Below are 13,265 nucleotides of genomic sequence, written 5' to 3' on the forward strand. Positions count from 1 at the left end.
ATATATATATAGTAAAATAAAGTAAAATGCAATGAAAAGAAACCAAAGATATATATATCTATACATATATATATGTGTGTGTGTGTATAGCTTATATATAACATATATATATATATATAAATAAAAACTAAAAAAGAATTGAAAAAATAAGAAAATAGATGGAAAAAAATTGAAAGACTAATTTAAAAAACCATGAATGCTATATATTGTTTTCCCCAACAGCTGAAGATTTGCAGTTCTCTGTGACTGGTAAACTTGGTGCTAGCTGGTTGTTCCTGCTGGTCTTCTGGGGGAGGGGCCTGTTGCACTGATTCTCAGGTGCCCTTGCCCTGGTAGAATAGTATCTCCCTTGCCAGGGGGCCGAGCTCAATGTAAGCAGCTCCAGATTCGATCATGTGGTGCTGTTTTGCTCCATGAAGGCTTTCAGTACCAATGGGGGGATGAAAATGTGGCACCCGCTCTCTAGGCCCAGAGCTGAAAGTTCACGCCCCCACTCTTCAGTGAGCCCTCACAGAAAAATAGTCGATCACTTTTGTCTCCCTGGTTTATGTCCGAACTCTGTGTTCACTCAGCCTGTGAATGATCATTTTTATCTCAGGCACACGACTGAGTTTTAAGTCGCCAAATTTTACAGACTCCTGTGGCACGGACCAGTGCTATTCCTCCCAGGGGAGGAAGGGGTATCTTGCCATACTTCTGCCTTCTGCTGGGCCCCTGCACAGATAGTGGTCATGTAACAGTGCAGCAGTTCACAGTTTATGGCAACACTGAACAGAAAGCTGACTCCTAGACTTGCTGTTTTCAGCCGACACCTAGACTTGCTGTTCTCAGCTGGCTTCCCTGTTCCTTTACCTGAGAACTCTGCTGCTCTAAGACACCTCCTGTACTTCTTGGACCCCAAGCATCCTCAGCCCATGCTATCCCATGTGGGATTCTGCCCCACTTTACCACCCAAAAACCTCTGAGCCAGGGACAACCCCTACTGTAGCAGACTTCTAAAAGTTCTGCTTTTGCATTCTGTTTCTTACAGTATTTTTGTGGCTCCCTCCCCTCATGGTATCCTCTGATATATCTCCCTTGATTAAAGTCTCCGCATCTCCTACATTCCTACTTTTAAACAGTATAAAAGAGAACAAACACAAAATGATTAAGAGTAAGTATAATTGCAAAATTTGTTAGTAGATACACAATATGGAAACAAGTAAACACTGACATTAATAACAAAGTATGGGGAGGGAATAAAAGTGTAGAACTGTTGGATGCAACTAAGGTAAGGTGTTATCAGCTTAAAATAGATGCCATAATTATAAGGTTCAATGCAGCTTCATGGTAACAACAAAGAAAAACTTATAATAGGCACACAAAAGAAAAGAGAAAAAAAAGCAAAGCGTATCACTACCAAAAAAATCATCAAATAAAAAAAATTAGAGAGAAAGAGAGAACCATAAAATAGCTGGAAAACAACAAAGTGGCAGTAGTAAAACCTAACTTATCAATAGTTACTTTAAATGTAAATGGACTGAATTCACCAATCAAAAGACCTGGAATGACTGAATGGATTAAAAAAAAAAAAAAAAGACCCAACTAAATGCTATCTATAAGAGATTCACATATATTTAAGGACACACATGGGTTGAAAGTGAAGGGATGGAAAAACATATGTCATACAAATGGTAACTAAAAGAAAGAAGAGGTGCCTATACTTCTGTCAGATAAAATAGACTTTAAGTCAAAAATACCACAAAAAACAAAAAGTATGATTATATAAACAATAGAAGGATCAATTCAACCAGAGATATTGCAATTATAAGTATATGTGCACCCAACACCAAGCCACCTAAATATATAAAGCAAGTATCGACATATCTGAAGGAAGAAATGGGCAGCAATACAATAATAACAGTAGGAGACATCAATAGCCCACTTTCTTTTCTAAAAAGATTTTTTAAATGTATTTATTTGAGAGAGAGACACAGAGAGAGAGAGGGCAAGAGTGGGGGGAGGGGCAGAAGGAGAGGGAGAAACAGACTCCCTGCTGAGCAGGGAGCCTGATGCAAGGCTTGATCCCAGGACCCTGGGATCATGACCTGAGCCAAAGGCAGATGCTTAACTGACTGAACGACCCAGGTGCCTCAACAGCCCACTTTCAATAATGGATACATCATCCAGACAGAAAATCAGTACAGCAACAGCAGTCTTAGACCAAACAGACCAAACAGAAATATAGAGAAAACTCTACACAATAACAGAATACCCATTATTTTCAAGTGCACATGGAATATTCTCTAGGATAGATCACATGATGGGTCTCGCAATAAGTCTTAATAAATTTTAGAGGACTGAAATCATTCCACCTATAAAATGGAATAAAACAAGAAGTCAATAAAAAAGGGAAATTGGAAAAACTCACAAATATATGAAAAGTGAATAACACATTCTTAAACAACCATTAGGGCAAAGAAGAAATCAAAACAGAAAATTAGAAAATATCTCAAGACAAATGAAAACAAAAACAACATACCAAAACTCACGGAATATAACAAAAAGCTGTACTAAGAGCAAAGTTTATAGCAACAAAGGCCTATACTGGGGTGCTTAACTGATCCAAATAAACTAATATATCCAGGAACACCTCGTCACCAAAAGCTTGGACAGAGGAGAATTCAGCCAAATAGTTTAATGTGTAACTGGTAGAACAAGTAAAACCACAACTGTAAACATAATATTTACACATCAAATCATCACAGTTCCAGCGAGACATTAGCTCTTATAGTGGGAGTACCATAAAAGACACCAGTATTATAATACAAAGCTGGATTCCATTCTGAAGAAATGAGAAAGAAACACATGGATTTTTATTTTATTTGCACATCTTTCATTTTTATTTTGTCAAATAACTAATATGCTGAATACAATTTTTATTAACATCTTATGGTTGGGGGTAGGGCCATGGCCAGTGAAAACATTAACTATACACTATAAATTAACTTTCGGCTGCACTGGGAAAAAGAAACTTATAAAACAGTACCTTATACAGATGTTGAATTCTGATACCAGCCACCAAATGAACAGGTTCTTCTTCAAAATAATCACCTCTATTTGTATCAACAATTTGCCTATCTTCTTTCTTCTTAATGCTTAAAGCTTTACCAAACCAGTAGGATTTCTAAAAAAAAAGACCAAAACCATAGTCATCATGATGTCAGTGAAAAATGAAATGCTCTTAACACTTTGGCTCACTTCACTTGGGCTTTAAGATGGGTTTAAGCACATAAATTGAAACAAAATCTGGAAGCAAACTGCCTAGAATGTGAACTTCTACACAATAAGCACAAACCCTGTTATTTAAAATCTCACTGTCCAAGAAGAAAGGCAAAATAGAATCTACTTTAAAATGGTTCAATGAGAAAAGAAAGATGGTGGAGGAGTAGAGGAGTAGGAGTCTCATGAATCCAGCTGGATATCTATCAAACCATTCCGAACACCCATGAAATCAGCCTGAAATGTAAGAATAGATACGTGGATCTCTACAAACAGAGTATCTCCGGCCTTGAGGTATGAAGTGTGGAGCCGCGATGCTGCAGGCAGATATCGGAAGACAAACAGAAGGGGGAGGGAGCCACCATAAGCTGCTGCCAGGAAGGTGAATATAACACCAGAGCATAAAAGTGTCCTGTGCTGGGGACCGGGCACAGACTCATAGACCGATAGCAGCGTGGAAAGGACTTTAGTCTAGCCCCCTGACAGGATCCAGGAGCTGCAGGTGCATGCACACGAACTGGGGGCAGCTCTCAGTTTTAAAAGCACAAGGGGCAGAGACACGCTGGGCATTGGGTTCGACCTTTGGGAGTGTTGCTATGGGGCGCACAACCGGGGAGGCTGCGGTTTTTAGCAACGCAAACAGAAATGGAGACTGTGTGACCTGGAGAGCTCAGTGAAGAGCAGACTACAATTTTTCTGTTCTGAGACAGAGGTTTTGTTGTGGTCACTTTTGCTCTGACACTCAGAAGAGATGCAGAAAGCCGCCAGGGAAAGCTGCCAGAGAACAATTTGCTGCAACATGGACGGCACTGGAGGAGATAATGCTAAGTGAAATAAGTCAAGCAGAGAAAGACAATTATCATATGGTTTCTCTCATCTATGGAACATAAGAACTAGGAAGATCGGTAGGAGAAGAAAGGGATAAAGAAAGAGGGGGTAATCAGAGGGGGGAGCGAAGTATGAGAGACTATGGACTCTGAGAAACAAACTGAGGGCTCTGGAGGGGAGGGGGGTGGGGGAATGGGATAGGCTGGTGATGGGCAGTAAGGAGGGCAGGTATTGCATGGTGCACTGGGTGTTAGACGCAACTAATGAATCATCGAACTTTACATCAAAAACCAGGGATGTACTGTAAGGTGACTAACATAATATAATAAAAAAATATTTTTTAAAAAAGTCCCCAAAACTGGTTTTCATGGAGCCCATCCCCCTGAGGGCAGGGCAACTCTGCCAAAGCAAGGATGCCTGAGTAACAGCGCAGCAGGCCCCTCCCCCATAAGACAGGCTGGAAGAACAAGAGGACAAGAACCCTAAGATCCCTACAAAACAGGTGCATATTGCTTGCATCGTGGTTAATACTTTGGACTCTGTACATTCCCTCAACCACCCCCCTGCAGAATGACTAGGAGGAGGAACCCCCAACAAAGAAAAGAGTCAGAGACTGTGGCCTCTGCCACAGACCTAATGAAAATGGATATAAGCAAGATGTCAGAAATAGACTTCAGAGTAACAACTATTAAGTCAGTGTCTAGGCTTGAGAAAAATATTAGCAATAATATAGAATCTCTAAAGACAAAAATGAGACCTAATCAGGCCAAACTTAAAAATGTGATAAATGAACTGCAGTCTAAACTGGATACTCTGCCAGGGTAAACGAGGCAGAGGAACGAATTAGTGAGCGAGAAGATAAGATGATAAAAAGAAGGAAACTGAGGAGGCCTGGGAAAAACAAATTAAAGCCCAAGAGATCAGACTGAGAGAGATTAATGATGCCATGAAAAGTTCCAATGTCAGAACTGCTGGGATCCCTGAAGAGGTGGAGAGAGAGAGGTCTAGAAGATATATTTGAGCAAATCGTAGCTGAGAACTTCCCTAATCTGGGGAAGGAAACAAGCATTCATGTCCAAGAGGCAGAGAGGAACCCTCCCAAGATCAATGAGAACAGACCAATGGCCTGACATGTAATAGTACAATTCGCAAATCTTAGCTCCAAGGAAACAATCTTGAAAGCAGCTATGGGGAAGAGGTTTCTTATGTACAGAGGGAGGAACATCAGAATAATGTCAGACCTGTCCACAGGACCTGGAAAGCCAGAAAGGGCTGGCGAGACAAATTCAGGGTACTAAATGAGAAAAACATGCAGCCAAGGATACTTTATCCAGCAAGGCTATCATTCAAAATGGATGGAAAGACAAGGAGCTTCCAAGACCGGAGAAACTGAAAGAATGTGTGACCACCAAGCTGACCCTGCAAGACATATTCAGGGGGGTTCTACAAAAGAAGAAAGACCCCAAGAGTAATACAGACCAGAAATTTACAGAGACAATCTATAAAAACAAGGACTTCACAGGCACCACGATGGCAATAAAATCATATCTTTCAATAAATCACTCTCAACATGAACGGCCTAAATGCTCCCATGAAACGGCACAGGGTTGCAGATTGGATAAAAAAGACATGACCCATCCATATGTTGTCTACAAGAGACTCAATTTTGAACCTAAAGATTCCTCCAGACTGAAAGTGAGGGGATGAAGAACCATTTTTCATGCCAATGGACCTCAAAAGAAAGCTGGGGTAGCAATTCTCATATCAGACAAATTATATTTTAAGCCAAAGACTGTAGTAAGAGATACAGAAGGATACTATATCATTCTTAAAGGGTCTATCCAATAAGAAGATCTAACAATTGTAAATATCTATGCCCCCAACATGGGAGCAGCCAACTACATAAGCCAACTATTAACCAAAATAAAGAAACATATTGATAATAATACATTAATAGTAGGAGACCTCAAGACTTCACTCTCAGCAATAGACAGATAGTGTGAGCAGAAGACCAACAAAGAAACAGGAGCTCTGAATGACACACTGGACCAGATGGACTTCATAGATATATACAGAACATTCCACTCTAAAACAACAGAATACTCATTCTTCTTGAACGCACATGGAACTTTCTCCAGAATAGACCACATACTGGGTCACAAATCAGGTCTCAATTGATACCAAAAGATTGAGATTATTCCCTGCATATTCTCAGACCACAACATTTTGAAACAGGAACTCCATTACAAGAAAAAATTTGGAAGGAATTCAAATGCTTGGAAGTTAAAGACCATCTTGTTTAAAAATGTTTGGGTCAACCAGGAAATTAAAGAAGAACTTAAACAATTCATGGAAACCAATGAGGATGAAAACACACTGGTTCAAAACCTATGGGATACTGCAAAGGCTGTCCTAAGGGTGAAATACAGAGCCATCCAAGCCTCACACAAAAAAATAGAAAAATCCCAAATACACAAGCTAACCTTACACCTTAAGGAACTGGAGAAAGAACAACAAATAAAACCTAAACCAAGCAGGAGAAGAGAAATAATAAAGATTAGAGCAGAGATCAATGCATTAGAAACCAGAAATACAGTAAAGCAAATCAAGGAAACTAGAAGCTGGTTCTTTGAAAGAATTAATAAGATCGATAAACCACTGGCCAGACTTATCCAAAAGAAAAGAGAAAGGACCCAAATTAATAAAATTATGAATGAAAGGGGAGAGATCATGACTAACACCAAGGAAATAGAAACAATTATCAGGAATTATTATCAGCAACTATATGCCAATAAATTAAGCAACCTGGAAGAAATGGATGCCTTCCTAGAAACCTATAAACTACCAAGACTGAAACAGGAAGAAACTGACAATCTGAATAGACTAATAACCAGTAACGAAATTGAAGCAGTAATCAAAAACTCCCAAAAAACAAGAGTCCAGGGACTGCTGGATTCCCAGGGGAATTCTACCAAACATTTAAAGAAGAAATAATACCTATTCTACTGAAGCTCCTTAAGAAAATAGAAACAGAAGGAACACTTCCAAACTCATTCTATGAAGCCAGCATTACCTTGATCCTCAAACCAGGCAAAGACCCCATCAAAAAGCAGAATTACAGACCAATATCCCTGATGAATATGGATGCCAAAATTCTCAAGATCCTAGCCAATAGGATCAAACAGTACACTAAAAGGATTATCTACCACGACCAGGTAGGATTTATACCTGGATGCAAGGACGGTTCACATTCACAAATCAATCAGTGTGATAGAACACATTAAAAACAGAAGAGACAAGAACCATATGATCCTCTCAATTGATGCAGAAACAGCATTTGAGAAAATACAGCATCCTTTCCTGATTAAAACTCTTCAGAGTACAGGGATAGAGGGAACATTCCTCAATATCAGAAAAACCATCTATGAAAAGCCCACAGCGAATATCATTCTCAATGGGGAAAAGCTAAGAGCTTTTCCCTTAAGATCAGGAACACGACAGGGATGCCCACTCTCACCACTATTGTTCAACAGAGTGCTAGAAGTCCTAGCATCAGCAATCAGATGACAAAAAGAAATAAAATGTATTTAAATTGGTTAAGAAGAAGTCAAACTCTCTCTCTTCACAGATGACATGATATTTTACTTGGAAAAGCCAAAAGACTCCACCACCAAATTACTAGAACTCATACAGCAATTCAGTAATGTGGCAGGATACAAAATCAATGCACAGAAATCAGCTGCTTTTCTATACACTAACAATGAGACTGAAGAAAGAGAAATTAGAGAATTGATTCCATTTACAAAGGCACCAAAAACTATAAGATACCTTGGAATAAACCTAACCAAGGAGGTAACGGATTTATACTCTAGAAACTATAGAACGCTTATGAAAGAAATTGAAGAAGACACAAAAAGATGGAAAAACATTCCATGTTCATGCATTGGAAGAATAAACTTGTGAAAATGTCTATGCTGCCCAGAGAAATCTATACTTTCAATGCCATCCCTATTAAAATACCAATGGTATTTTTCAAAGAGCTGGAACAAACAATTCTAAAATTTGTATGGAACCAGAAAAGGTCCCGAATCACGAAGGAAATGTTGAAAAAGAAAAACAAAGCTGGGGGCATCACACTGCCTGATTTCAAGCTATACTACAAAGCTGTGATCACCAAGACAGCATGGTACTGGCACAAAAACAGACACATAGATCAATGGAACAGAATAGAGAACCCAGAAATGGACCCTAAACTCTATGGTCAACTAATTTTGACAAAGCAGGAAAAAACATCCAATGGAGAAAAGAGTCTCTTCAATAAATGGTGCTGGGAAAATTGGACAGCCATATACAAAAGAATGAAATTCAACCATTCTCTTACACCACACACAAAGATAAACTCTAAATGGATGAAAGATCTCGATGTGAGACAGGAATCCATCAAAATCATAGAGGAGAACATAGGGCACATATTGCAATGAGCACTGGGTGTTATAAGCAAACAATGAATCATGGAACACTACATCAAAAACTAATGAAGTACTGTATGGTGACTAACATAATAAAAAATCTATAAAAATACTTGTACATAAATCTAATAAAATATATGTAAGATCTATCTGCTGGAAACCACAAAATACTAACTAAAGAAAAAGAAAAGATCTAAAAAATTGGAAAGATTTACTATGTTTATGGATTAGAAGACTCAATATTGTCAATTCTTTGTAAACTGTTCTAAAGACTCAATAAAATTCCAATCCAAATTAAAAAAAAAAGATAAGCAAAAATAAGCATAATAATAAAGGACCAAAGCCTTGACCCTTTTCTTATCAAGCACTGTATCCAGTGTTTTATACTGTTATCTTTTAAATTATAACAAATTCACAAAAGAAACTATTTGTCTCCTGGAAAAAATAAATAAATTAAATAAATAAAATGGCTCATTGAAAAGCATTCTTATCACTCTATATCAAGTGTCTTTATTTGGATATGCAGTATACAGATAGATCCCTGGAGATTCCTAACACATTTTCAATGAGTCTGTGAGTTCAAAATTCTTTTTCATAAAAATACTTTTAAATGTGTGGAGGTCCCTTAAAAAGTTAAAAATTGAGCTATCCTATGATCCAGCAATTGCACTACTAGGTATTTACCCCAAAGATACAGATGTGGTGAAGAGAAGGGCCATATGCACCCCAATGTTCATAGCAGCATTGTCCACAATAGCTAAATTGTGGAAGGACCCGAGATGCCCTTCAACAGATGACTGGATTAAGAAGATGTGGTCGATATATACAATGGAATATTACTCAGCCATCAGAAAGAACGATTTCTCAACATTTGCAGCAACATGGACGGGACTGGAGGAGATTATGCTAAGTGAAATAAGTCAAGCAGAGAAAGACAATTATCATATGGTTTCACTCATTTATGGAGCATAAGAAATAGGAAGATCGGTAGGAGAAGGCAGGGAAGAACGAAGGGGGGGTAAACAGAAGGGGGAATGAACCATGAGAGACTATGGACTCTGGGAAACAAACTGAGGGCTTCAGAGGGGAGGGGGATGGGGGAATGGGATAGGGCAGTGATGGGTATTAAGGAGGGCACGTATTGCATGTTGCACTGGGTGTTATATGCAAATAATGAATCATGGAACATTACATCAAAAACTAAGGATTTACTGTATGGTTACTAACATAACATAATAAAAAATTATTATAAAAAATAAAAATAAAAAAGTAAAAATACATTATTCATCTTTCTACTGCATTGGTATTTTCATTGGGGGTGTAAAAGCAATGTTAAGTAAAATGCCTAGTGCTTTAACACAAATCAAATTAGTAACATAAAACTACTAAGCAGTCACCATCTTCTTCACCACTAGACACAGTAAAAAACAAACAAATAAATAAATATATTTCAGTTAATTGTGTCTTTTATGAAAAAGTAAAATAAGTTTTTAAGTTTCATTCCCTGAATATGATTTTTTAAATATTCTGTGTGATGAAGTGGGAAATACGAATAAAGCATTTCTATAGCAAATGAAATTATAATGGAAGCTCTGAGAAAAATTACTTGTGTCACTGAGTTGTGAACTAGCCACTTTTTTCATGGAATACCATTTTTTTGAAAGAATGACCTAAAAATTATGGTTCTTTAGACTTGGATATTTATCAGACTTTTTCTTGAAAATTAATGAAGAGGTGTTACTATTTCAAAGAAAAGAACTGACAATATTTGCTGCTAATGATAAAATTGGAACTTTTAAGTGAAAACTAGAATTTTGAAACACTGATATCCACTATTGTATGACAAATTTACAATTCTTAAAAATTATTATGATAACATCATGTTGATATTAATAAATGTGATGCTTTGATAATGTATGATGAGATGGGTCATCACTTGGAAGGTATGTATCAGTGAACCAGTATTTTTCAAATAACCAAAATACGATGTTACAAATTTATGCATGGTTAAAGATATACTCAAATCGCAAGATACACCAATGAATATTATTATGAAAGAGAATAAGAAATGTTTGTTAATGTGTTTTCAGATTCCAAATTTCAACTAACTGCTAGAAAATTATCATTAATTGAGTTTTGGTGAAGTAACAAACGATACCCAAATTTGTTTAAAAGGCTACTGAAATACTCCTCCATTTTTCAACTACATACCTGCATGAGGCTGTATTTTCTCCATATATTTTAAGCAAAAAAAAGCAAAAGATTAAAATGCAGAGCCAGATATACAGTCTCCAATGAGAATCTAGTTTCTTTTATTAAGTAAATATAAGAGATATTTGAAAAAATATAAAGCAAGCCACTCTTCTAATATTTTTAAATTTTGTAAAAAAGCTATTTATCACTAATGTTGACTTCAACATGCAATGGGTTTATTAGTGATATATTTAAATAGGTTGATAAATATTTTTAAAATTTCTGCTTTAATTTCCAAATATGGTTAATATTGATAGATAAAACCCATATTGACCACAGCTCTTCAGGGTACTCAATAATTTTTAGGAGTTATAAAGGATTTCTGAGACTAAAGCAACCACTTGCTTTGAACCATAGAACAATTAAAAAAGGGACTGAAAATAGACTAAGATAGAGATGCTCCCCACTTTGCTATGGCTTTGAGTCTAAGTAATTTGGGCTAAGAGTGGAAAAAAGCAGATGGTGATAAAACAGATACGAGACACAATTCATCTCCTCCTCACTAGGATCTAAGGACCCCACCACACATTCATTCAGATGGAGATTTCTTTTTCTGTAGAAAGCCATTTGATTCTATTATACATATCACAAAGTTAACTTGCAATGGCTTTAGTTTAGAAATAATAAAAACTGTATTAGTACCATAATACTGGACCACCACAGGGAGGGTGTTCAAGGTAATAATGCTCACTGCTTGACAAACTAAATACATCAGAACTGGGGTTTCTCTCAATAATAGAATCATTAGAACTTACCTGCACAAAGAAATACCATGGCTTGGGTACACCATACTTCCCTGGAAAGACAGCATCTATATACCAGGTCATAAGGCCAAACAAGAAAGCATCAAATAAAAGCATTCCAATAATATGAGCAAAAGTAAGGTCATCATCTGGGTTCACTGGTGACAGGATGTTATCCCACTGGACACCATATTCTGAAACATAATAGTGGACAGTTACTTGAGGTGCCCAACTGTGACTAGAACAAAGTTATCCAGCTGTTTCATCATTAAACAACAAGAATGTACTGGTATTCTCTGGAGACAGGTACTATTTGTTATTTGCTGATACTTTGGAATTCAGGTTGTCCAAGAAGATAATAAAGTAAGTAATGATACAATTTGTCTCTTCCTACAGCCAAACTCAACTAAAAGTTAGTAGTGACAGAAACAAAAATAAAGTCACAAAAAGTCCATAAAGTAAGCTTTAAAGCCGTAAACAGGCCTATTGGTTGGGATGGTGACACTATCCTCCATTCTCTTTCATGCAAATCTCCACTGAAATAACCAGCAAGATATATAAAGTTGGAAATACATTCGTCAATACAAAAATAAGGTTTGGCTTCTAGTTTCTGGTCTGGCATGTAAGGAGCTCAGGAGACCACTCCATCCTAACAAGAAGTAAAAAGGGGAACTGAAAAATCACCCATGCTTCTCAGATCCATTACAGATATGAGGTCACAGGGCACACCACTGCCCCCACAACTGGAGAGACAGATAGGCAGACACAGAGAATTTAATGAAACAGAAACACTGAGCAGGAACCTCCAAGGGAACCAGACCTGGGGTAGGAAAACCTGAACTATAACGGATGAATTGCCAAGGCCCAGGGTAGACAAGTCTGAGGGTTAAAAACTCCAGGCGATCAAGTCACTGAGGGTTATCCAAGCTTTTGCAAGTTTTACCTTCGGGAGCCCTGCCAGTTCCTCACAGTGCATATCAGAGAAAAATCCCCTCATACTTCTAGGAGGGAGAGGGAAAAAAGAGCCATTTTGAAATGTGCCTGAGTATTCCGTTCCTAATCAGGCCTTCCTTCATGAGAAACTATTTTACCAGAGCCTAACTTACCTAGGGGAAGGGAAATACCTAACTCTAGCCCCCTCTGGCCATCCTGTCCCATCTAAGCAGGGCCAAAAACTGAGAAGCACTGATGAAGTTCATAGTCCAAGGGTACAAGCTTATCAAGTGACTGAGGCCTAGTCATAGGACCATGCACCTTACCTCTACATCACTATTTACTTTGGCTCCTTTTACCCAATACCTCATATCCACTTTTTTTTAAAGATTTTATTTTAATTAATTAATTAATTTTATTTGAGAGTGAGAGAGAAAGAACATGAGCAGGAAGGGCAAAGGGAGAGGGAGAGAGAGAATCCCAAGCAGACTCCCTCCTAGGCACAGAGCCCAATGGGGGGGCTTGATCTCAGGATCCCAAGATCATGACCTGAGCCGAAATCAAGAGTCGGACACTTAACTGACTGAGCACCCTGGTGCCCCCCATATCCAAATTTTAACAAAAAATTTCAAGGCATACTGAAGGGCAAAGAATACAGTTTGAAGAGAGTGAACAAGCATCTGAATTAGACTTCGACAGGACAAAGATGTTAGGATTATCTGACCAGGAGTTTTAAAAAACAGATTAACATGGCAAGTGCTTTAATGGAAGAAGTATA

The 13,265-nt window shown here is 37.8% G+C and overlaps 1 protein-coding gene across 1 annotated transcript in view; it reads right to left on the minus strand.

Annotated features, from left to right (window-relative positions):
- Positions 1–13,265, minus strand: part of LOC103668908 (ATP-binding cassette sub-family A member 3-like) — a 159,316-nt gene that overhangs the window by 100,932 nt on the left and 45,119 nt on the right. The window contains exons 9-10 of the mRNA XM_040636564.1: positions 11,567–11,748; positions 3,029–3,166 (exon numbers count right to left, since the gene is read on the minus strand). Coding sequence (XP_040492498.1) covers positions 3,029–3,166; positions 11,567–11,748 — 320 coding nt within the window. The remainder of the gene's footprint in view (positions 1–3,028; positions 3,167–11,566; positions 11,749–13,265) is intronic.

This window comes from Ursus maritimus, unplaced genomic scaffold, assembly GCF_017311325.1.
Source record: "Ursus maritimus isolate PB19 unplaced genomic scaffold, ASM1731132v1 scaffold_2, whole genome shotgun sequence".
In the NCBI taxonomy this organism is placed as follows: domain Eukaryota; kingdom Metazoa; phylum Chordata; class Mammalia; order Carnivora; family Ursidae; genus Ursus; species Ursus maritimus.